We start from the raw sequence: 27553 nt of genomic DNA, 5'->3' as shown, positions 1-27553 counted from the left end.
ATATGTGTTTTTTTTTTAATTTGTAGAACTGTCAGAGGTTTAAAAAAAATGGACATAATTAGAACTAAGAGGCAATGCAACCAGAAAAGTGTTAATTTGAGATGTATTTCTTCAAAAAACATGGACTAAATTTTTTTGTTAACCTCATCGTATAAAAAAAACTCAGTAACTAGTCTTTATGAAAATGTTTTTTTCCCTTTTAAAGAGTTGTATTGTATACTTACTTTTTAAGGAATATAATCTATAAATTAAAGTATGTATCTTTATATATCCTATTCGAGGAAAGTTTGTTTGCTCTTGGTGAAAGTATGCAAGTTAAAAGGCAATCTTTTATATATGAGATCATCACAACAATAAATATTTCATATAAAAAATATCTTTAACGTACACATATACTTAATTTTTTGTTACTATAATAGAAAAAAAGAATTTTGTTTAGACTAAAGTTATTTAAGGAGATTAATATATACACAAAAAAGTTTGCTGGTTTGGAAACCAAATGCCTCTTTCATATTTTATTCATGATGATACCATTTGCTTATGGTTTATAGAAAGAGAATAGTTTTTGAAATGATGGAATTGTTTGAGTATAGCTAATGTTAATAACTTGAAATGGGTCATGATTACATATTTTGAAAATTTAAACATTGTATTTGATGTAATGCTTTTCATTTATTGAAACATGTAATAAAATTTTCTTCATTTTTTTATCAATTGCTTGAATTATTTTTAAATGATTATTATTAAATACTATTATTTCTCTATATCAAAAAATAAAAGCTGGAATAATTCTAAGCAAAAAAATGTACAAGCAAGTAATTATTAGAATAATCTGAATTTCAGTTTTCAGGAATATTCAGGGGAAAGTTTTAGGAGGTTGGACTGTATTTGTGTGACCAAGAGAACCAAGCCAATTTTAATCAATGAAAAACAAACATATTTTAGAATTTTTTTTCACTCAATTTTATAGCTTAGATAAGTTTTATTTACGGAAAATTCATTGTTTTTATGCTACAGTAAATAATTATGTCTATGATGTAATATTTTTTTATTGAATTTTTATAATTATGTTATGAAACCAATTTTAATTCATTCACAGAGAAACTTAAAGTATAAATGCTTCCTTTTATTGCCATAATTAAACATTGTTTTCCAAACATCGTTAAACCATGTGTTATAAATTAAGTCTAATAAAATGAAAAGCTTGAGTACAGAAGCCAAACCCTCTCAAAGGGTTTCTGCACTAAAATGCATATGAAAATATGTCATTTATAAAAAAACTCAGCGACATGACAATTGTTGCTTGCAAGCAATCACATTAATAATAGCCAGGCAGATATTGTTGCTCATTCTATAATCTGTGTCTTGGTCTGTGAAATATTCCAAAACATTTCGTAAGGGTCAAAGTTACTGTTTATGCATCAATGCTTGCATATTATGCTGATTTACTGGGAGAATATATTTAGATAAGAAAAAATATGTAACTTTAAAGTTTTATAAGCATGTACAAGGAAAAATAAATAAAAAGGTATAATGTAAATTTCAAAAGATAAAATTTAATGAAGATAAAATGGCATAGAATATGTACAGTAGCATCTATTTACATTGATATTACACTCTTTACTTTAATAAAAATCCCCACTGTATACTTTACAGTAAATTATACTATTTTAAAACTTTTCAAATATATGTTGCAAACACAATTCATTGTGGTATCAATTTTATCATGGATTTAGTTTAAACCAGAGGAATTTTATTATTCATTCCATTTTTCACGTTCATGCATAATTTTGTAAAGGTATTTTCTTGTGTAATAATGGGCATTCTAAGTCTGCGAGTTGATTATGTACAAAGGCAAATCTATCTTTGGTCGAAAGGCAAAGGCAAATCAATTTTTGGTCGAAAGTCAATATGGGATAAAGTTGAACCTTCAATAATCTGTGTGCATTAAACTGTATGAAAAGTGTTTCTTCAACTTGTATTACTTAAAGAAGTTGGAATAGATAAAGTTAGCATGTTTTCTTACAGTTTAGTTCAGAAATTTTCAGTGTAAAGTATCTTATGTGCGTTATATTTTTCTGAATCACTCTGTTTAATTCAACTTTTAAACATCAAAATAAACTTTGAATTACTTCTCTTAAAACTACCTTCTTTATACATCAAACTTTCTAACTACATCTTTGTTTCAGTTTCATCAAATTCGTTAAAGCTGCTATAACCAGATGCAATACTTGTACCTAAGAATAAAAAAAAGAAATGTTATCTTTCATAAAAAAATAAGTCTATGGAATGTAATTAAAACTGTAGAATTTTAAAGACCTTATCATAAAAGTAGTTTCAATAGAAAATAGTAAGTTTTAAACATTAAATTTATATCCCGAGTGCCCCCAAAATGACCAACGGATTGAAAAATCAATTGAAGAAAAACTGAAGAAGTTAGAATAGTGCAGTTTTGCCGCGTTCTGTTTAGAAGAACCAGATGATTTACTCCCTGTGTTTCAAAATTAATGACAATGATTTTCAATAGGTGCTACTAAGAAAACTGTAAAATAACAAGCACCATTTACAGTGACAGCGTGGCACAATCTGTGGACAAAACCGACAGAACCCCATGCAAATGTTTCAGTTTCATTGTATTACATTTAGCAGAAAGCGTAGTTTTGTAGTTTTCCATTCAGCTGAGTCATTTAATAATCGAGTTCGTAGTTAATTTTGAAACTTGATAAGAATAAATGTCTTGTTTTTTAAGCAGAGCGCAACAAACCGTATATATATTTTTATTTTTTGTATTTCTTATACATTTTCTTTACTTGGCTTTTAAATCGCCGGCTACTTTTGGGACAACTCCTTGTATAAGTTACACTTATACTTACAGGGTATCTGCGCACCTGAAAAGTCATGAATTTGAACAAAATTTGTCATGAAATGTTATTGATTTTATTGTTATTGATTTTGATGTTATTGATTTTAACTATTTAAAAAAAATAAAATCATTGAAAGTCATGGATTTAGGTCGCCGAAAAATCTAATTTTTTTAAATGGAATCCCCCACCTATTTCATGGTGCTCCGAATGTCTGAATTTGTAACAAAATCCCCACTCAGTCATATTTTAACAAAATATAAAATGTTTTTATCATGTTCTGTAAAAATTATGGTGTTCTTTCAAAAAATGAAAGAAAAAAATTTTCTGGAGCGAATTATCTTTCAAACTCTCTCCTCTCTCTCTTCTGTGATTTCAGAATTTTATTATGTATTTTTTTATTTTATCAATTTGAAATTCTAGCTGAAGTGAGCGTGCCATTGGCGAAATTTTTTTATTCCGAAATGAGAACAAAAAAATCAAGAGTATTTTTTTCCTTTCCGATGAACAGGAAAAGTATCTTTAGAATATAATTCCGCAGAAAAAAAAAATTAACATTACTTGCTTTTGTATTTTTTTCAGCTGTTTTATTGCTTCAACTCTTTCTTTACTATGTTTTTTAAATTTAAAATCTATAAATATGAAGATGCAGAGTATAATAGTTTTGTTTATACCCATAATTTCAATTAATATCAGTAAAACGCTTTTTAAAATTTATTGTGTTTTTGTCGGTGAAAATAGTAACTTCGCTAAGTCATGAAAAATTCTTGGAATTAGTCATGAAAAGTCATGGATTTGGAAATCTAAAATGTAGCATATACCGTGTACTTAGTAAATAATGTATAAATAATCTATTCTTACCTATTTCACTTGCGCAGTCCATATCCACATCCTTTGAAGTTGAAAAATTTGATTTATCATAGTCAATGTTATCATCATTATTTACATCAGGGGAATTATCTAAACCTGAATCATCTGGCCAGGGGACGTTTGAAAATATTGGATTATTGAAGTGTTGAGTATCTAAGAAAATAGATTAAATATCGACATTATATTTTCTAAATTCTTGCAATAGAAAATGATAGACCTAGTAATAATAAAATGGGTATTATATTTTGTTTAATATTGAAATGTTTCTGAAATAAAAAATCTATCAGATTACTAAAAGAGAACTATCAAAACTATGATAAAAAATTTGTATTGTTATTTTTGAAAGTTAAAACTGTGTGAAAACTAATTTGCAAATTTAATTAAAAAATAAGTTCCTAAACTCTATTTTGCAGTTACAATTTTCAGTTTAGGTTTTGTATAGTAACTTGCGGAACTGATGATTCTACTTTTTACAAGCGTTGTCTAAACATTATCATTTCAAAATTAAAATCTTAATTTTTTTTACATCACTTTTCTAAATTCTGTCTGAAAAATAGACTTGAAAAGTTACTTCTTTAAATTATTTTGGTTGTATTGTTCTTTTTTACCAAATGGAAAAAAATGACTGAACCATGCGCATGTAGGATAGGAAAACAAAAAACTACAATGAATTAGATAAAAAAAAATTTGGTCCTATTGTTAGCAATTAAGCTCCGTTTCTTTTTTAATTATATATTAACCCATAAGCAAATTATATGACTCATAATAGATTAATAATTCATAAAAAAATATCGATTTAGCGATGATATTTAGGATAATTGAAATTTCTAATCATTTTTCCAGAGGCAACTACAATTGCATTAACTCATTTTAAAACAGTTTCTTCAACACCGTTAAAGTGTGTTAAGCTACAATGTTGTACAGAGTTTCTACACTCTCTATATGGTGTTAAATCGAATCATACTTCAACTTTATTACAAGATATTACGATACAACTTAAACTAAGATAGGGTACCTTTATAAAGTTGCAGCGAATTCGTGCAGTGATGTAGTTTAAGGCTTGATATTATAGTTCAACGTTAAAGAACTTAAAATAACAAATTAAATCAACAAGTATTATGTTATATTTACCTAAAACACTACGACATTCACCTTGATATCTGTAAAAAAAAACATGGAGAAATTTTAATAAAATCAATATTTTTAAACTAGCATTAATTATCACTTGTTCAGTTAAGTAGAAAGTTAACTATTGTTTTGTTAATTTTAAAAGATAATGTGTTTCTTAAATATCTATTGATACTTAATATATTTTAGGTAGTAATTATTTTACCTATGCATGGTTAATCATTAGAGAAATCTCTCAAGTAAATGCAAGTAATAATTTAGCTGTGTATGAAGAAAACCGCAAGACAAATCCCTCTCTTAGAATAAAACTTTTAAATAAATGAAAGTAATCATCTGGACTAAATGATTTCCTCAGTGTCGTTTCAAAAAAGTGCTGAGATCACGTTTCTTAAGTTTTCCAATAATAATAACACTGGGAAAAAATGTATTTTTCGTTGCATGCGAATTTTAATGAATTTTGGATATTTTTATGTCCCTGATTTCAAATCTGCAATTGGTTTCACTTTCCAAGCTACAGTTTTTCTAAATGACATTGAAAGTCTATTTTGTCGAAATATACAAGTTTAAAAACGTTACATATAACAGAGGGTCGCGTAAATGCTGCGACCGTTTTCTAGGGGAGTTAGGGCACATAATCAGGATTAAAACTGAAAAGGAACCGGAAATGCTCGGAAATGTTATAATACGCCGCTTGGAGCACTTCCATATTATGAACTGTTTCTTTGTGCGCTTCTCAACAGGACAAAATAGGGAATCGTCCCTAGCCACTTATAACGACATTTCCAGGCATGGGCTCCTATACGATTCCTGATGATGTGCTTTAACCCTCTGGAAGTTTGCCGCAACATTTACTCGATCCCCAGATATATATAACGTTTTTAAACTTATAAATTCCGACAAAAAATTGGCTGAAAATCTTATAATTTTTTAAATAAAAAATCTGTAGTTTTAGGAGCAAAACTAATTTTAGATTCGGAAATCCCAAAACCTGAATTAGGCACGATGAAGTATTTGTATAAATTTAAAAAAATGTTTCTCAGTGTAATCGATAATTATTAGGTAGTAATTATTTAAGCTGTGCATGGCTAACCATAAGAGAAAAAAGTTTAATTTTTAATTAAATACGAGTTGTCACATGGAATAATGCTTACTTCTGCGTTTTTCAAAATGTTGCAGAGATGGCGATCGTGTTTCTTACATGTGGAAATGATTATTAATATTTATTAGATAGCAATTATTTTACAGCTATGAATGATTAACCACAAGAGAAATCCCTCACAAGGCGTTCACACATGAGAAATTATTTGGATTTTTACTTGGGTCTTTACAAGAAGGTGCCGCGATTTACCAATTTACGTTCTGTTAGGATAGGATTCAAAACTAAGAAATTATGAACCACAGTAATAAGGGGGACATAATTGAAAAAGAACTTAATAATGATTAAAAAATATAGAGTGCATATGCTGATTATCATAAGAAAAGTTGAGCTCAACTTCACTTTTTTATAGTATTCTGATAAGAATTTGGCCTGAGATTTTAGGTTCTAATGTGTTAGCCAATGGGGAGCTGCATATTTACACCTTAAATCATCCATGAAAGTAATAATAAAAATTTTAAAAAATGAATAAAACAAGAATCTTATTGTTTTCTAGTATTTCTTATTTTTCCTTTAACTTTTTTATCCCTAATTATAACTTACTTATCGAGAACTGATTTGATTACAATAATTGTCTTTTCTTTTGTTAAAAAATAAAATGTTCGTAAAAAAACTACTGAAATCAAATTCCCATTTGTAGATAATGATAAACTGTCGTACATTACAATAAAATGAACTATATAAATGTAACTAATTTACTCACACTGTTGATAAATCTGTACTTAGATGTCTCTTCCTGTTCTTGTATTTCCTCGATAGTCCCCTGATGATCATAACTATTATTATCAGAACTGATATAATTCCAATCATTTTTATAATTATCCACCAATGACTACTTTCTGTGGAGCTTAGTTCAACTGCATCTAATTTGAAATATAAACGCAAATGATAATTTTTATAAAACAAAAATATATTACCAAAGTGTTTTAAATTGACCAGTTTTTAATCTATATTTGTAGAGTCTTTCTAAAAAATTAAGGAGATATATTTATTTTATAACTTATTTTATAATACCATACCGTATATATATGTTACTATACCTTACACAATAAAGGATAGAGAATCTATTTTAACTTTGCTACCAATAGGCTGAAATAAGCAATCAATATTGCAATACATGTATCACATTGACCACGAAGTGAATCATTGGAAGATTCCTGATAATTCACTAATTTCAGTTTCCAAGTAATTCGAACGTCATTCTCTATTAATTCGACTTGTAAACGATTTTTTTCAAGTTTTCGAAATAAAAAAAGAATCTATCTAGGCAGAGCTTGAAGGTCGAGTGACGGGCCCACCTCCATCCATACATTTTTCAGAAAGGCAATGTCCGTGTAATTTTACCAATCAGGCTGAACCTGATTAAGTTAAGTTCAATCAATAGTTAACTTCTTCATTAACCTATCGCATGAACACAATCTATATTTCGTTAATCGAAGGCTATCTAGGGTGGAATTCAGCTAAATTACGGTGGACAAATTTGGCAAATTTAAAGCCCATATTTTTACATATCACAAAATGCGATATGTTTCCAAAAATACATGCTTCTGATTGGCTAAATTGAGCCATCGTAAGTGCGAAAATTTAGCTGAATTCCTCCCTAATGTCAGCAAGGATATGAATTTTTCGCAGATAGATAACAATCAACAACATAGATGATAGATGACAAGTTAACAATCAGAAAACTGCATTTGACATGGTGAACATAGAATTGTCAGAAAATCAGCAAAATGGACAGAACACAGAACGATATTTCGTCTGACCATCAGGGAGGGGGGGGGGGCACACATTTAAAATCATTATCATGGGACGACTTCTATTTTGCTTTAACGAAAACTACAGTGGTGTTATAATTTCTTTTCTAATAATCATATTTTTACAAAAGTTCTTACGATTACTAAAACATTGTTGCACAATTTTCTTCGCGGTCTCAAATCTTTGGCATCCAAATAGTATCTCTTATTTTATACAGTAGTTCCCGAGTTTTGAGGCTTCGAACGCCATTTAATATTTTTATAATTCTCGGTATAAGAAATAATTTAAGGAAGCCTCTTGGTTATAATAATTATTATTACGTCTTCGACGGTAGTATTAAAGCTAAATTCCAATTTACTATAACTTACTTATTTTTTCGATGACGCATCCATCTTTAGGATCACAGATGAAACCATAAGAACAATCGCAGACTTTCATACAGTGATTTCCATAGAAACCTTCTGGGCAAGCTAAAATACATCACATAATTTATTATCCAGTTAAAGAGAGTCAGTGGGGTATTTTTTATTTATTATTATATTTTTTTTGGTGGTGGGCACTTGGGTTTATTTCCCATTGGCCTCTTGTCGTTACCCAGTGAACACCTGTAAGCAACTGCGGTGACGTAGCATCGCCCACGTCATACAACAACAAACCCGTTTATAGGGGGGGGGGGGGTTATATTCACATAATCACACAGAAGAAATGACACAGAACACAGAGAAAGCAGCGATGGCTCAGGGGATAGAGCTTTCGCCTTCCAATGAGGTAAACCGGGTTCGATCCCGGCAATGACTGGTCGATACGAATTCCGCATCCGGCTTACACCAACCACAGTGCTGACGTGAAATATCCTCAGTGTCAGACGGATCATGGGTTAGAGTTCCCTTGCCGTCAGCCTAACCGTGGGAGGTTCTCGTGGTCTTCCTCTTCATGTAACGCAAATGCGAGTTAGTTCCATCAGAAAGTCCTCCACGAAGACCAGTTTATCCCAATACTTGATCCGGGAGTTTCCTTGTCTTCTAAATTGGGTTCAAAATGACAAGGCTACGGAGTTGAACATTAGTAGTCGTAAACCCATAAAATTGGGTCGGCTGTTCAACGACGGTTATAAAATAAAAAGAACACAGAGTGAGAGAAAGCTACATCCATGCCTACGATGGGATTCGAAACCACAACCACTAGTCGAGTATAATAATCACTAGAGCAGTGATCGGCGGCAGGGCATATATCAATAATGCTAAAACTGATCTTTTTCGATATACAGTTTGTAAAAACTGTGATATCGCTTTGAAATTTTTTCGGGATATTTGAGATTATATCAGTTGTATGCTGTGATAGAGTTTTGGCGTTAACAGGAATACTTTTTGTGTCATGAAAGATTTTTGCTCAAAAATGATGAAACTTTTAAAAAAATTAAAAGTTCTTAGTTGATAATTTCTTAAAAAAATTTCTGCCAAAGATATGTATCAACAAACAGTTATTACAGTGTAAACATGTATATGTAAATACTCTGTTGAAAAAGAAACTGAAGCAATATCTTGTTTAGATGCAAAGAAAAGGTACATCGAAATAGGACAGTTTTAACATTATTGGTATACGCCCTTAAAAAATATTTGCTCAAAAATTTGATCACTTGATTAGAACAAAATTAAATAAAGGATTTTAACTAAAAACACTTGTTTTAAAAATATTTATGTTGTAGGGCTATTTCTGTTGAGATTTCATACAACTGGAAAATGCAGTAAACAAAAATTAAATTAGATACACTGTAAAAAAAATCCTATAAAATTCACGATTTTAAACCGGCAGCTGTGTTGGTTGCAAAATTCGTAGCCTCAATGTTTTTTTTTTTTTTTTTTTTTTTTTTTGTCTACCGTACAAGAACAAGTTTTTTTCCGTAAAAATTACGAAGAAAATTCGTCCGTTATCAGACTGGTTTTTTACCGTAACAAAACAAGATTTTACAATCAATATAAATTTGTTGTCTTAACCTGTCGTACTTAAGACTTTTCTCATAGGAAAATAAGTTTTCGCTGTGAAAGTTACTAAATTAATCTGTACTCGCACCAGATGTGAATATTTTAAATCGGCCGAAGTTGTATCAATCAGTCATCACTGGGTTTCGAATCTGGGTTACTTCATTGAGAGGCACGTGCTCTGTCCCCCAAGCTTCTGTGACTCAAATGTTTTAGTATGAAGAAATTATGGTAGAGAGAATTTCGCTCCCATTTGAAAATAAAGTTGAGTCGCAGTTTTATTTATAAGATGTTCAAAACCATAAAGTAATTGCTTAAAAGTAAGAGTATAAATAATAAAAAAAATGTATAAATTATAGAAAGAGAACTTTCACATTGTATAATCCTAAGTTATCCTTCCCATAATTTGTTTTCATTTTTATTAACTACTTGTTTTGTTGTAATTATTTGTTTTATTATGTTTAAAAACTTTTTTAAATGGCCATTTTTAGGTAAAATAAGGCATTTTTTTTGCATATACCCTGAACTCTGTAAAAAAAATTTCAATCATCTGAAATAAAAAATACTTTTAGAATTTTATTTAGAAGGCTATCAACTATGTTTTGAACTATTACCTTAAAAGTAAGTGCATATGCTACTGAGTTATTGATCAATGTAGCTAAAAAAGGCAAATTTTTAAAAATTTTCGCTTCTGTTTTTGCGAAAAAACATGCATAGAAAATAAAGGTTTTTTTCTCTTAGTCTGTTGTTCAAAATCTGTGTGCTATAATCATAAGCAATATTGAAAAATTGTAGACAATTATTTTAAAAACATGAGATATAGAGTTGTAAAAAAAATAAATCTGATTTTGAGATAACTCATTTAAAGGCTTAAAATCATTAGTCTATCCACTGTCATCAACTTGCACTAAAACTGCTATAACTTTGTAAATATTTAGAGCACAAGCAAAAGTAAAGTACTTTTAGAAAGCTAAGCGTACATGGATTCTAAATTTTTAATAAACTCAATTTCGAAAATTTTCGCAAAATCATGCTTTTGCTCAAGTCCTTACCTGTACCTTAATATCATGTAAATATTATTAAATTACAATGAAATTCCGAATGGTAACCTTCTATGGTCCTAAGTTGCGTAAGTGAGGGTTCAAATTTCAGTTATTAATATATTTCGAAGCAGTCAATGATTGAATTTTAAGAAAAAAACTAATTTACAAATCAAAACTCATCAAAATCGTAATTTTCTCTAACGATTTTCTCATCGTGCATGCTGAGAATCGACATTCATTGTTGTTAGTGAAAAATAATGACATTAAACAAAAATATTTTATTCAACATCCAGTAACAATTCCTGCTAGATGTCTGTATTTATTGCTGTAAAAATAAATAAATAAATAAATTTAATAAATATTTTTTTACATTCTCTAAAGTAACTATATGAATATAACATTCACTGAAGGACTTCGACATTCACTAATTTCGGTATTTTACTAGAACATCTATATGAAAAGAAATACATTATATGGTAAAACTCAACTTCGTAAGTTAATAAAAAGGTTATAAAAATGAAAAAAAATCACCAAAATTTAATTTTACCAAAAATGGAAAGATTTCATAAAATTTAAATATAATCAAACTATAACTTCTTACCATCCGCACAACGTGGTCCCATCCATCCTGGTTGACAACGACAAATTCCATTATTTGGTTGGCAAGTAGCACCATTGTGGCAATTACACGTTTCACGACAATAAAATCCATAGGTTCCATTCATGCAAGCTATTGAAAAATAAATTAGCAAGATCAGATCGAATATTAATTGCTGCTATATTCTAACGGAACGGACGGCAGTAGTTATTTAAAAGTAAAGTAAAAAAAAGCTCTTTTTTTGTGATTGGCGGGAATTAAGGTTAAAATTACCGCAAATCTAATATAAAAATCTATTAAACATTTTCATCAAAGTTTTGTTGAATTAAAATAAGAATAAATAAATCGAGGTTCCAAAAATGACCGATAATTTAAAAAATCAAAAATAATAATAAACAGAATAAGATAGAAATGTGAACTTTTTTGGGTTCTGCTTAACAGCTTCCCTTATCAATTGTTTTGGAAAAAAAATGCAAAAAATCAACATATTTTCTTATTTTATTAATAAATACAAGGAACTAAAACAAAACATAATGCACCAGTTTTCAGTTGAAATTTTAATTTTTTTGTTAGTAAAAAACATTTAATTTACCATCAGGTTTACTCTCCCTGGTTATCTCGGGTTAGTGAAAAAAGTGAAATATTAGCCTTTGTAAGATAGTTTTTAAAACAAGGGACAACGTAAAGTGTTACTTTCCAAACGCCAGGGAAGTGATACGCCATTTTTTTTACTCTTTTTTTTTTCATGTAAATTCAGCAACCATCGTACATACAATTGCAAAAAACACGTGTGCCAGTCTCACAATCCAACAGCAAAACTCCCAAACAAAACTTGGTAAACTTTCAACCGTAGCACACTACTATTTTTTATTTTTTTAGTTCCAGCCGAATAAAAACGTGATAAAACAAAACGTATTGGCGAATTCTGCTATGCCCGAGTTTACTCGGGATAATAAATATTTACAATACATACCCGAGTTAACTCGGGATAATCAGGGAAGCGGTTAAACAAATGTGGGTGTTTTGCATTGATTTCAAATTTAGTTTAAGTTAGTTGCTGAGAATACTTCTGCACAATTATCTGCTGGTCCTTATTTGGGAAAGAAAATATCTTTACCATTGAACATATGTTTGAAATCAACGTTTTACTTTGATCTCAAATTTAATTTAAGTTAGTTGCTCAGAGCTCTTCTTAACAATTATTTGTTGATCATATTCTTCTGCAATGTCACCAAATCCGTATAACACTACCTTTCCTCTATCAGATCGTATTTGACCTTTTGTAATCACCTTATTATATGACCTTTTAGGAACTTGCAAAAGATAATAAAAATTAATTTTTGATGTAATAAAAAATATCCTACGAATAGAACAGTCATCTCCAGTCCATCCTGGTAAGCAGAGACAATGACCATCAGTTTGATTACATGCAGCACCATGCTCACAAACACATCTTCCTTTGCAGTCTAAACCCCAGCGGCCTTTTGGACATCCTTCAAAAGAAGAAAAAATACATATATTTATTTTTAATAAATACTTCCAGATTGTTAATATTTTTAGCTATTTTAATATTTTATTTGAAAATTAAGATGCCTATTTGATCACGTATTGTAGCAGTTTTCACTTTAAAATCGTGCATTCACATATTTTCCTTATAGTACAGTCAAATAAGGGTTTGAGGAATACAACTTGATATCACAAGACTTATTGTATATTGGAATTTCCAATGAGTCTTATTATTTCGAATAAGACCTATAAAAATTTGTGTAATATTTGTACAGTATTCAAAAAATAATAAATAAATAAACGGACCAACCTAAATAACTTTTGATCAAATGATTGGGTCTTCACGTTCTAGGACTCAACGAAATTTTTTATTACGGATGAGCACAATAATTAATTTTTTTTCTTCAGAAAAGTGTAAATGTTTTAAAGAATTGAATGAAATTCTAAAACCCTGTATTTTTTTTAGTACCAATTAAAAACATTGATCAAAATTAGTTTTATATTTTTAACTAGTATTTTATACTTTTAGTTGTAACTGGATGAATATAAAATTGAAATAAACTGGAGAAATTATTTAGAAAAAAAGTTGGATAAACAGTCATATAATTCATCAGAGCAGAAAATACGTTTCTCCTACGTATTACAGCACACGGAATTAATTATTCAAATTTTCCGTAGAATATTACGGAGTTATTATTACGGAAGAGCATAATAATTCATTTGTTTCTTTCATAAAATTGTTCGTATTTTAAAGAATTGAATGAAATTCGAAAAATCTGTATTTCTTTAGCAGTAATTAACACTGAACATACCAACACTTAATGTATACCTATTTCTACCATAGCCGGTCAAACGATCGGACTTTATTTTTCTTGATTGAATGTATAATATGGATGTTAGGAAGGAAATAAACTAAAAAACACTTTATTATAATTAAACAAAATTGTATATTGCCAATTTTTTATGTATTACAATCACAAAGAATAAGAATTTTTAGTTCATTGCTCAATGCATTTTTTACATATACAGGGTGTTTCCATTGTACATTTTCAGCAAATATATTTCTTATAATTATTATTATTTTTATAATTCTTATAATTATTCTTACAATTGTAAGAATATATAAGAATTAAATTCTTATAATTATTCTTACAATTGTAAGAATATATAAGAATTAAATTCTTATAATTATTCTTATAATTATAAGAATAATATTAATTATAAGAATAATTATAAGAATAATTATAAGAATAATTATAAGAATTTAATTCTTATAATTATTCTTACAATTCTAAGAATATATAAGAATTAAATTCTTATAATTATTCTTATAATTAATATTATTTCTTCTAAGAACTTTTGCTGTCTTGATTGTTTCGACATTTTTCTGGATAAAAATTAACAGTTAGTTAGAAATGAAGTAAAGCTATCAAAATAAAATATAAGCTACTTACCAAAACATTTAGTTTTTGTCACTTTTTCTTACACAAAAATGCCAATCTAAAATTTTAGGCACTTTCTTGAAATTTGAATTCACTGTTATTCTGATTGAACAAACTACGCAACAGTCTTTGCAGAAATGTGGAACCAATCGAATGCAATACGTTGAACACGCATTACATCGTCATTTCTGATCCGATGACCTTATAATGCAATAAATTGTCACCGGCCAAATGAACGGTTGTGGCAGAAATAGGTATACGACCACTATTATTCGAAACAAACAAAGTACAAAAAAACAACAATAGAATGTTAACTGTAGATAATTGTTAGAAAAAGTCATGAAGTCAAATGTACAAAAACGATAATATGATAAGTGCATTTTCGATGCAAAAGTTCTTAAACGGTCATTTGACCGGCTATGGTATGTTTAGTGTAAAAAACCTTCATCAAAATTAGCATTATCTTTTTAACTAGTATTTTATACTTTTATCTGAAATTAGATGAATATAAAATTGAAATAAAAATTACTTTGGGAACAGTCTGCCCCGGTCCAACCTCTTGAGCACAAACATTTTCCAGTTACATGATGACAAGTGCTGTTATTAGTACAATAACATGGTGTCTGACAGTTCGGTCCCCAATTTAAGGGACCACATTGCTCATCACATCGAGTACCTAAAAAAGTTGGATGAATTCATTAGAATTCTACTCATAATAATGGAAAATGGAGCTAAGAAAACTATAATTTTTATTAAAATAAATAATGACGCAAAATTTTTTCAAAATTTTCAAAATAGTAAATTATATTAAATTAATGACAATTTCATCCCTATTGTTTAATTTTCTTTTTGCTGCGGAAGTTGAACGAAAAATTTTCCTTTATAAACATTATTAGTTAGGATGTCCTAAATACTATTTATGAATTTTGTTTCGATTACAATCTGCGCTAAAACAGATTGGCGATACGTGAAATTAATTAATATATCTGTCGGATTTTTTGTTTGTGAATCACTTGGATTCCTAAATTATCCTAGTATATGAGGCTCCTGAATTATTCTAGTATATGAGGCTCCTGAATTATCCTAGTATATGAGGAAGGTGAACGCCCTCAGGGCGTTCGCCTTCCAATGAGGTGAACCGGGTTCAAATCCCCAGCGATGGCTGGTCGAAACGAATCCGGTTTACACTGACCACAGTGCTGATATGAATTATCCTCAGTGGTAGACGGATCATGGGTTAGAGTCCGTTTGCGGTCAGGCTAACCGTGGGAGGCTCTCGTAGTCTTCCTCTCCATGTAACGCAAATGGGGGTTAGTTCCATCAAAAAGTCCTTCACTAAGGCAAATTTCTCCCAATACTTGATCCAGGAGTTTCCTTGTCTTCTGAATTGGGTTCAAAATGTCAAGGCTACGGAGTTGAACATTAGTAGTCTTAAACCCAAAAATTGGGTCGGCTGTTCAACGACGGTTATAAAATAGAAAATAAAATATCCTAGTAACGAATGTTAATAAATAAAAATGATTTCATTGGTATCTTTAAAAAACAGGCGTATAAAATTATATTTTACAATTATCCCAGTGCTGCGAAATGCCCATTTAGGAAAAGTACAGCATTTTGGAAAATAATTTACGAAAAAAACAATTAGTATTAGCAGTACTTTATTTACGTCACACTAGATTTGCACAATGGGCTATTAACGACGGTCTGGGAAACATCCCTGAGAGTGATATGAAGACATACCATCGCAATTTTGATCCCTTATTTTGGTAGCCCAATGATCTGCGAGCTAGCTCTTTACAGTAGAACAGTTTAATGAAGGTAGATACCGCATGCCCTCGGTCCCTTCATAGTCGGATCATACTGGTCATCTACGTTTTCACTGACAGAGATGATTGACTGTGATCTACTAGTAACCGTGGTGAGAATTTAAAAAAAATTTATGTATTGTCATGTTAGTAAAAAGTTTAAAAATAATTTTCCCGTTGAAGGTTAAAAAGGTTAATAATAATTAATAAATTGTAACTATTTATTAAAATAAAAAAGCAATGCGTTTTATAGATATAGTTAGTGTAATTCTGAAAATTTATAGCGTTCAATTTTACGGCAAAAATAGTTTTTTCCATGCCATATAGAAACATTTTGATTGCTTAATTTACGCTCTAGTACCATTGTTTACGGGTAAAAAAAAATAACCCAAACGGTACGAATTTATTCGTTTAAGTGGAATGAAAAATAAATTCTTTTTCAACAGCCTGAAAAAATATAACTTTTTATTAAATGGCGAACTTATCAAAGTATTTTTTTTCAAATCGGGTTAGCAATAAATTTTCCGCTTTGAGAGCCACTGTTAATTTCGAAGAATATCATGTCTAAATAAGAATATCATATCTAAAATGTTTCAGATTAAATATGTGACTGAGTTTTTTTTAACAATTTATGAACAAAATAATTTTAGATGTATCAAAAGTTTACTAATTACCTTGCCAACCAGATATGCAAATACATTCTCCAGTTAAAGGATTGCATCCTGACGAAGTATGCTGATTACAGTTACATAGGTAACTGCAATTATGACCAAAGTATCCTACCTGAAAGTTTATAAAATTATTTATTTGCGAAGCTATAACACAAGTGCTTTAAGCCAGACGTGGTCAAAATATAAAAATGAAATAAAAAAAGGTGCAAATATGCACATTAGGAGTCTCAAATATTTAAAAAAGGAAAACCTAAAACGTTATTAAAATCAGGTGAACCACTGTCGGGGAAAGGCCTAACTAAAAACATGAATATATATATATATATATATATATATATATATATATATATATATATATATATATATATATATATATATATATATATATATATATATATATATATATATATATATATATATATATATATATATATATATATATATATATATATATTATTCGGAAGAAGTTAATTTTAAAATGATAATGAGCTGGCCATAAAGCATACTGATTGAAGAACAGACAATCGCTGGACATCTCGAAATGGTAATCTCATTATTTCATTAAAAAAAAAAAAATTACTACATGCAAAGTGATTCAATGGAATTACAAAATCAGCAGGTATGAATTTAAAATAGCGAAAGAAACAGATCGGAATTTGTTTGAAATTGCTTGGAGAAGTTTTTTTAAAAAAATAGCTCATACACAAAGTTCAAAATAAAAAGCACAATATAAAAACTTTCTTTGAAGAAAAGATTCCATTACTTTTATTCCACTTATTAAAACTTGATGTATGAAATCACAAGAGTTTAAAACTGTAGTGAAGATTTGCTGACTATGTATTTATTTTATTAGTTATATTGTACTTTTGTTCCAGAAATATAATAAAGAAAGTTATCGATAAAGTTGGGGAAAATTTTAAATTCCTTAAAGTTCTACGATAAAATCATGGCAATATCTAATATTACGCAGTTGCTACTAAATTCAATGTGACTAAATAAATCCCCGTTTAACCTTGCTTCTGCAAGCCCAAACATTTAACTAAGAATAAACCACTCAATCCAATCTGAATCTATTCAATGCAATAAGAGGTAAGAAAATATTTCATATTTACCTTGCATGTTTCCTTGCATTGTCTTCCAGCATATCCAGCAAGACATTCACATTCTCCTGTAAAGACATTGCAACTAGTTGCATGAAGACACTCACACTTTAATGAGCAATTCATACCAAAATATCCTTGAGGACACAGCTGTTCGCAATATTTTCCAAAGTAACCTTCAAAAGTAACACATGATTTTTATCTCCTAATATGGTCATTTTTAAAACTCACTGTGGCAATACAAATATTTTACTTAAGAAAACATTTACACAGAATGTTCCTAACCGCTTCCCCTACCGATTTTTTGGAGAGAAAAAAATGCAAAAAATCAACATTTTTTTATGTCATTAATAAATACAAGGAACTAAAACAAAACATAATACGCAAGTTCTAAGTTGAAATTTTAATTTTTTTATTCGTAAAAATGTTTAATTCACCATCAGTTTAGTATCTCAAATTATCTCGGACAAAGAAAAAAAGTTAAATATTAGTCTTTGTATACATTTTCATAATCTGAAAAATCACTTGCATTACTTTCACTTTCTCTTTCTTTACATTTTCAAAATTTCGCAGTTTAGCTTGGCGACTATATGTGTTTTAACGCGTATATTTTCATGCAAAGGACGTATATCGTCGCTTTGAAACTAAACCGTGGTAACTCAAAAAAGCAAGTTTCTCAGGAAAGCGATTTCTAACTTTTCAGGAACTTCCACCGCAGGTTGACTCGAAGCTATGGCGACTATTGCAAAACAGTTTATATTAAAAAAAAAACCTGTTTCTTTACATTTTTCAATGAACCAGTCCTGATTCTTGTCGCATTTCTAATTTTGTGGTAATTTCGAAATAAGTTAAAGTACTTTGATTTGCAACACTTTTCTCTAAAACTTTTATTAAAAGTGGAGAGTTATTTCAAAATACAACGATGTTCTTCAAAATATCCTCCCGAGTTTTACATATTTCATTTCAAATTTTGACATACAACAGTGTAGGGAAAAAATCGCTCTCCTGAAAAACTTGCTTTTTTGGGTTATCACGGTTTAGTTTAGTTACAAATGACCCAAATATCTCATTTTTCGATTTTTTTTTTGAGTTACTACGGTTTAGTTTCAAAGAGACGATATAGATATAGGGGAGAGTCGGGTAGCCCCGCTCACTTAAGGAGTATTGCTTATATTTCTGTATAATATTGAGTAATAATCAATATTTTTGTATGTTTCTATTGTTTGACCATATAATTAAATAATGCAAGGAGAATAAACCAAAAAAAGAATAGTTTAACTTAAAAAAATAGAAATTTAAAAAAACATGTTTTTCAGCTCTTTTCAAAATGCGTCGGGTAGCCCCGCCCAGTTACAAAAATTATGTTTTTTGGCTGTTTTTTCAGGAGTAAATGAAAGTGACCAATGTATTGACAATAGATAAACCTCATTTATCATTTTTATCAAAAAATTATTTTATTTATTACATATTTATGTACTTTTAGTGAATTCTATCACTTAATAACAATCAGTTAATAACAACAATATTTGCTGTTAAAAATGCATATAACATTCAAATTTGAAGCAATAAAATAATAATCTTTGCAACCGTACATTTATCAACGAAATAAAATTGGGCGGTGATACCTGACATTCATGAGAGCGGGGCTACCCGAAATTCAATTTTTTTGTAAATTTGTAATTACTCGAACAATTTTTCAAAAATAAACTTCTTTCTTCGTGCAAATTAAACCTAAGACTACATACTTTAATGCTGTATGTATAGAAAAAATTATTTTATAAGTATTAAAATGAAGTTTAAACGAAACATTCAACCAATTTTTCTTAACTTCACGAATACAACATATTTTCAAAACTATTGTTTACCATGTTAACAGCTGCATAAATACTTGAAACTTTGAAAATAATCTCTTTTTAATATAACAATTAATGTCCGATGGCACATTGACATGAGAAAATATTCTTTACATATGAAATTGACGTTGGGCGGGGGTACCCGCTGGGCGGAGCTACTCGACTCTCCCCTATATTTATTTACAGGCAAAGGAAAAGAGCTCTTATTTACAGTGAGACCGAAGTCAAATTAGCAGCCATTTTGGCTATTTTACCGACTTTGGCGTCAAAATTCCTACCTACTTTATCGCTCTCTGGATACAATAGGAAACGAAATATACGAGAATTCACTAAATGGTTGGTGACTATTTACAAAAACGGTATTTGATGGACAATTTTGGTTTTAAATTATGAATCACGCATTTTTTTATTGTTTTTTTAAAAATATAGTTTCATTAAAAAGGCAGAAAAAGTTATTAAAATCTGTTGTACAGTGGAATTAAAAGCACCTTAAATTTTCTCAACTGGCAATTAAACATGTTCTGATGTTATTTATCTCACCTTACCTAACAGTGTTTTCACTACAGCGCGAGAAAGCGAGAATCTCGCATATTTTTTTCTTTTCTCGCATTAAAAAATGATTACCGCGAGAAATTCGCGCATTCTATAAATTAATTTCAAAATTCGCGAATTTCTCGCATTTTGGAAAAAGCTTCGAATTGCGCCATTTAGAATAAAATCTGTTTCACTTTTCTTCCTTGATCTTTCATTATTTTCAACATCTGCCCCGTTATCTAGCTTCCCTATTTACCAGTATTGTTCAGAACCTTTTCCAAAAACAGAACACAACCCCTTTCAGAACACATTTCTCTGCAACCACGTGTTTACCGTAAGGTTTCTTCATGTAAGACGTTCAAATTTTTAATGCACTAATGTAAAATGGACAAATACCTTGTAAAGGCAAAATCTTCTGATGATGCACCAAAAATATTCAATGCTTTAAAAAATAGAAGACGTTAAAAATGTGTTATAATTAAAGAAATGATTTTTTTTCAAGAGTTTTTAATTTTTAGAAATCTCACTTAACTTTTTGAAATCTCACTCTGTTTCTGAGAAAGGGTGAGAAATTCTCACCCATTTTTTTTCTATGATGAAAACACTGCCTAACAACGATGCTTAACAGTTACATAATATTTTATTTCTTCAATAATATGTATATGTAACTTCAACAATATGTATTAAGTTGGAGATTAAGGAACATCCTGTACTTTGATAAACGATATCCAGACTGATTCTAGGTAATGATAGTTTAAATTCTGAGAAGTAAAATAAATGTAAGTTTTCTCATTTTTGGGATATGCGCTATTTTTAATATTTTATTGTATGAGAAGTAAATATATCGTTACAGCTAAAGAATTTTATGTAAAGACACAGTTGTTAAGAACCATTGAAATAGAAGCCCATTACCAGGAAGACACAGACAATCTCCTGTTGTATGAAGACAGCTACCACCATTTCCACATCTGCAACCTCTGTTACATTGCGGACCATGCCATCCAGGTGGACAAATCATATCACATCTATTTATTAAGATGAAATTAATTTAATTACTTTAATCTTAATTTAGAAAAGAATAAGAAACACACAATGATTAAAATGATAACCTAAAGTTATATAAAGTGCTCAAAGTAAAATAATAAATAAAAACTCTAAACAACTTTTAATCTAATGATCGGATGTTCACGTTCTTGAACTCACTCTTATTGGTTCAAGAAGGTGACTTCAAATATGCAAATTAATGAGCGCAGAAGATATTGTAAGTTAAAAATCAGTCCCAAATATGTACTTTTTGTGAATAAACATAAATTTTTTTCGATGGATTCGTATTTCTGACCCCCTAGATATAGGGGGTAGCCGCAATCTGGGAAAGATAGTCCTAATAGTTTGGCCAGGAGAGAGGCCTAAACTCAGACTCTTTAATGCTAATTTAACTTTTTGCATATTTTATACAAATTAAATTTTTTTTTACTCGTAATTATAAAATTCATTTATCCAAAGATAATTCCATGCAGAAAATAACTTAGAGTAAATATTTATTATTTTTTATTATTTTGTCTAATAATAGTAATAAAAAAATTTGAATTGCAATGTGTACAATTTTATGGATCACTTTAGAGCAAAATCGGTCGAATAGTTCCTGAGAAATTGAATTTTCAATATACGACTTTAAAATTCAATTTCGCTGTATTTATTTTTTACGCACTGTACAATATTGTTTTACAAGTTGTATTAATTAAAATGAACAAACACATTCATATTCTCTTCCTTATTAAATGCGCAGTGAACGCATTAGGTACAAAAACGAAATTAAATACGACAAAAATCTATCTATCTATCTATCTATTCTGAGTTAACGACTGTTAAAGGTTCAACTCCGTAGACTTGCACTTTTGAACCCAATCTAGAAGACAAGGAAACTGCTGAATCAAGTGTTGGGAGAAATTAGTCTTTGTGGAGGACTTTTTGATGCAAGTTTAAGCGAGCAGTCTATCCCCTAAATCACCTTTCGTTTTTTTTTTTTTTTTTTTTTTTTTTTAACAAAATTGAATTAGTCTAACTTTCACATTCATACACGTTATTTCCATATTATTTTAAAACTAGTTCACTAGTTAAAGTTGTTAGTGGTGGCGCAAGAAATAGATCGTTTGCCTCCCTATGAGGTGACCCAGGTTCAAATCCTAGCTGTGGTTCATTGATACGAATTCTGCTCCCTGCTCACACCGACCACAGTGCTGACTCAAAATATCCTTAATGGTTTACGATCATTGTTAAGAATCTCGATGTTGTCAGGATAAAGATGGGAGGTTTTCGTTCTTTTCCTCTCTGTGTAACGCAAATGTGCTTTAGTTCCATCAAAAAATTTTCCCGACTGACAGATTTTCCCAATGATTGATTCTGGAGTTCCCTTGTCTGCTGCGCTAGGTTCAAAATTATAAAGCTACGGAATTCAACGTGGAAAGTCGGAAATCCAGAATTGAGTCGTCTCTTCTACGCCGTTTGTAAATAAAATAGTTAAAGTAACCCTGCTGGCTTGTATAAGTTTGGCTATCATGTTTATGACTTTTCAGTGAAAGATAATGTATCGAAGTTATGTTTATGCACAATACATCAATTCTTTAAGCCCATAGATCTAAAAATTATTTTCTCTCTTAGAGTTAAGCATGAAGGTTTTACTAGAAATTCAAAAGTGTCCAAAGTAGCCCTATTTATGACAGTATTCGTTATGATTTTGCTCCATGGGTTGGTGTTATCCTCGTTTATTACGTCACTTGCATTAAAAAAGAGTAGAAAGAACTATTTTTATTTTCTCCATAGTAATCCAGGTTAACTGAATATAAAACCTCAGGTTTACCTTATTCCTGGAAAAAAATGCTTAGAAAAAAATCTATTTTTTTATTTTATCCTACCTCAACCTTGTATTAAAATGAATTTTGCATGTGAATTTGAATGCAAAGAAACCTTCATATGTTACTTTTGTCAAATTTTATAGCACCTTGTATCAAATAAGATTAAGGAAAATAAAAAGTCGAATAATTCAACGAAATGTTCTCCGATATAGCCGGGATTGCAAATACATGTTCCATTAACGGGTTCAATGATTCAATTCAAATTCTATAGTACCTTGCATCAAATACAATAAAAAAAATTAAAAAAATTAAATGAAAAAAAAAACTAGAATAATTCAACGTACTGTTCTCCAATATAGCCGGGATTGCTAATGCATGTTCCATTGACGGGTTCAATGATTCAATTCAAATTCTATAGTACCTTGCATCAAATACGAAAAAAAAAATAAATAAATAAATAAATAAATAAAATGAAAAAAAAACTAGAATAATTCAACGTACTGTTCTCCAATATAGCCGGGATTGCAAATGCATGTTCCATTGACGGGTTCAATGATTCAATTCAAATTCTATAGTACCTTGCATCAAATACAATTTTAAAAAAACTAGAATAATTCAACGTACTGTTCTCTAATATAGCCGGGAGTGCAAATACATGTTCCATTGACGGGTTCAATAATTCAATTCAAATTCTGTAGTACCTTGCATCAAATACAATAATAAAAAAAAAAAAACCTAGAATAATTCAACGAAATGTTCTCCGATATAGCCGGGATTGCAAATACATGTTCCATTAACGGGTTCAATGATTCAATTCAAATTCTATAGTACCTTGCATCAAATACAATAAAAAAAATTAAAAAAATTAAATGAAAAAAAAAACTAGAATAATTCAACGTACTGTTCTCCAATATAGCCGGGATTGCTAATGCATGTTCCATTGACGGGTTCAATGATTCAATTCAAATTCTATAGTACCTTGCATCAAATACGAAAAAAAAAAATAAATAAATAAATAAATAAATAAAATGAAAAAAAAACTAGAATAATTCAACGTACTGTTCTCCAATATAGCCGGGATTGCAAATGCATGTTCCATTGACGGGTTCAATGATTCAATTCAAATTCTATAGTACCTTGCATCAAATACAATTTTAAAAAAACTAGAATAATTCAACGTACTGTTCTCTAATATAGCCGGGAGTGCAAATACATGTTCCATTGACGGGTTCAATAATTCAATTCAAATTCTGTAGTACCTTGCATCAAATACAATAAAAAAAAAAAAAAAACCTAGAATAATTCAACGTACTGTTCTCCAATATAGCCGGGATTGCAAATACATGTTCCATTGACGGGTTCAATGATTCAATTCAAATTCTATAGTACCTTGCATCAAATACAAAAAAAAAAAAAAAAAAAAAAACTAGAATAATTCAACGTACTGTTCTCCAATATAGCCGGGATTGCAAATACATGTTCCATTGACGGGGTCACAGGTTGCACCATTGCTGCAATTGCAGGAGTGAGCACAATTCAACCCATAGGTTAAATTAGGACAACGGCGATCACATTGCTTGCCAATATATCCAGGTAAACACTCACAGTTTCCATTGATTTGGTTGCATTTGGCGAAGTTTCTACAATCACAAACTTTAGAACAATTTTGTCCAAAGTATCCGTTTGGGCAAGTCGACTCACACTTTTCTCCAGTATAACCTGAAATATTAAAAAAATTATATAGTATATTCTGTGTGGAAATTTAAAAGAAATTCTCTATTTTTGATATTTGTCGAAACAAATATGGTTTCATTAAAATACCTAGAAGGCCATAGAACGGGGAAAAATAGCTGGCGTTATTTTAGAATTTTAAGACCAACATTACAAAAATTAACAATACAGTTCTGTTATCAGTATTATTTGAGAGAAAGCTTAATATTTTATCTTTGCAAATTTTTAGATTTCAGATAAATGTTTTTGTAATTTTTAGACTTTTGATAAATATATTTGTATTTGTGTAATTTACTTTACGAGAATTTTTCAGCATCATTGAAATCAGTTTTTCATCAGTTTAAACAATAAAAGTAAATTTTAAAAAAAACTAAAATCTGACAAATGTATTGTATTAAATAACCTATTCGGAAGCACTAACTGCATAATTATATTATTAAGTTTTTAGACTTTTTAGAAGTTATCAAATGCTATTTTTCATAATCTTATAAAGCAAAGCTTTGATTTTCTATTTATTTTAAAGGTCTATTGAGTAGTTTTCAATCCTAGAGAAGAAAACTTTTCGTGAGTAGTATTTGTAACTAATATGCTGTTTTATCACCAAATACCTCTAACTACTGTTCTATCACCAATTATGTCTAATTGACTATTTTATCACCTATATATACATATAAAAATCTGATAATCACGCAGCGATATTTTTGATACTATTTAGAATTGAAGAAAAAAAAGCTGTAAAAAGCGTGAAACTTGGCAACTACAGAGTTTGTACAGTCCTTAGAAAATTACATAATATGGTATTGATATTTTAGATAACGTTTTATTAGCTTTCAATTTAAAATTAAAATTTCGAAACTCCAGTGTCACAATGTGTAGAAAAAATCCCTTTGTTGGATACAAAATGAGACTTATTTTCTAACAGTCCTTAGAAATTTTAAAAAGTAGTTACAAGAGTAAAAACTTTTTGAAATTTTTTAAGAACCGTGCGAAACGCGCTTTTTACGAATATTCGTTATAGAAGGGGCAGTATTATAGTAACAGAATATTTAATATGAAAATTTGATTTAAAAAAGGGAAAAAATTTCTGAGTTGATATTAGATTTAAGCAAATTACAACTTCGCTTGCAATTTAAATTATTAGTCAATAATTCATAAATTATTTAAGATAATTGTTTTATAACGAGATTATATAATGATGTTAAAATAACGAAATAAATATTGACTAATTAAACAAAATAATTGTTTGATTCAATAGAAAAATAATTGCTGTCACCCTTCTTAATATTTGTTATATTCAATAATATAATCAATCGATACTTAAGTTTCATTTGAACTATAATCATTCTGATTATTTTAATTGTACTTCTTAAATAATTAACTTTGAAAAAAATTAAGATTTTATAACCGTTATTTTTTTACTAATGTTTTTGCTCGAGTGATTTCATTGAAGAAATCATAAAAATACATACTAAGGAAGGTGATAACAGAACACCCGCTATAACAAAGATGATACCCTATCCATTTGTATAACAAAATCTTTACCTTCTGGGCATTTACAACTGCCTATGGTATGCAAGCATGTAGCACCATTGAGACAATCACATTTATTATTACAACTCCGTCCATAAAACCCTTGAGGACATTCCTTTTCGCACCTGAAATGTAACACATTGTAATTTTATTAAATACACTAAACACATTGTAACACATTGTATTTAACACTTTAAATAATAAATAATCAGCACTTAGCATTTGAAAATCTTTTTAATGCAAAGTAGGCAGTTTTTAGTACATTATATTTAAGGATGAAGCTTGCTTTATTAGATATTTAAATATTGCTTAAATACCAAAGTTCCAATTTATAATATATTGTAAACAAATATTGATAAATGTCCTGAAATAAGTAAAAATTTCTAAATTGAATAAAATCTTGTTATTTTTTGAAGAAGTAGAAAAGTTTTTTTTTTTAGTTTGAAGTAGTTTTTGTCACACAATATTAAATATCTAAAACTATATTGGATTTTAAAAGAATGCTCTCATTCTACATTTTTATATTTATGAATAAATTTGCAGGGCTCAAATTATTAATTTATATGGAATATAAAAGTTGTCCAATCTGGATTAGGGTAAAATTGCATCAGACGGAATTAAAATCCTTTAAAGAGTTTTCATTGAGTCAAAGAAGGGTTTCAGGTACAAGTTTAAAGCCTACCCTGTTTCAGATTGATGTATACCAGCTTGCAAGCGAAGTAAAGATAGCCAATACAGGACAACATTGCTGCCGTTGATCACGATATTGTAGAGCTTAAATCTTTTTAACCTCTTTGGTCAATAATTAGCTGCTGTTTTACTTTTTCTAACATAAAAGACTATATGAGATTAAAAAAGCGAAACATTAGGATTTAAACAAAGCAAAGTGAAACTGCAAGCTACGCTTACAAAGGATTTCAAAAACCGGGCCAAGAGTTTTCATGATTACGTAGTTAGTTTCACGAGTTGAGTTATCTTTTGGATTCGAAGAGAACAAAAATCAGAGGGCCATACGTCCGTTGTTGTTGTTGTTGTTGTTAATTTACGTCGCACTAGAGCTGCACAATGGGCTATTGGCGACGGTCTGGGAAACATCCCTGAGGATGATTCGAAGACATGCCATCACAATTTTGATCCTC

The 27553-nt window shown here is 29.5% G+C and overlaps 1 protein-coding gene across 1 annotated transcript in view; it reads right to left on the bottom strand.

Moving 5' to 3' along the window:
* Nucleotides 1-1540: 1540 nt before the first annotated feature.
* Nucleotides 1541-27553, bottom strand: part of LOC107455522 (uncharacterized) — a 66096-nt gene continuing 40083 nt past the window's right edge. Inside the window, exons 10-22 of the mRNA XM_087156164.1 lie at nucleotides 26427-26539; nucleotides 24599-24872; nucleotides 21214-21326; nucleotides 17927-18090; nucleotides 16818-16926; nucleotides 14868-15014; nucleotides 12755-12883; nucleotides 11394-11522; nucleotides 8139-8240; nucleotides 6719-6878; nucleotides 4863-4891; nucleotides 3723-3884; nucleotides 1541-2237 (exon numbers count right to left, since the gene is read on the bottom strand). Coding sequence (XP_087012290.1) covers nucleotides 2173-2237; nucleotides 3723-3884; nucleotides 4863-4891; nucleotides 6719-6878; nucleotides 8139-8240; nucleotides 11394-11522; nucleotides 12755-12883; nucleotides 14868-15014; nucleotides 16818-16926; nucleotides 17927-18090; nucleotides 21214-21326; nucleotides 24599-24872; nucleotides 26427-26539 — 1696 coding nt within the window. The 3' untranslated portion in view covers nucleotides 1541-2172. The remainder of the gene's footprint in view (nucleotides 2238-3722; nucleotides 3885-4862; nucleotides 4892-6718; nucleotides 6879-8138; nucleotides 8241-11393; nucleotides 11523-12754; nucleotides 12884-14867; nucleotides 15015-16817; nucleotides 16927-17926; nucleotides 18091-21213; nucleotides 21327-24598; nucleotides 24873-26426; nucleotides 26540-27553) is intronic.

Source organism: Parasteatoda tepidariorum, chromosome 12 (genome assembly GCF_982258835.1).
Source record: "Parasteatoda tepidariorum strain Cologne lab strain chromosome 12, Ptep-v5.0, whole genome shotgun sequence".
Taxonomy (NCBI): Eukaryota; Metazoa; Arthropoda; class Arachnida; order Araneae; family Theridiidae; genus Parasteatoda; species Parasteatoda tepidariorum.
This window is presented reverse-complemented; position numbering and strand designations above follow the sequence as displayed.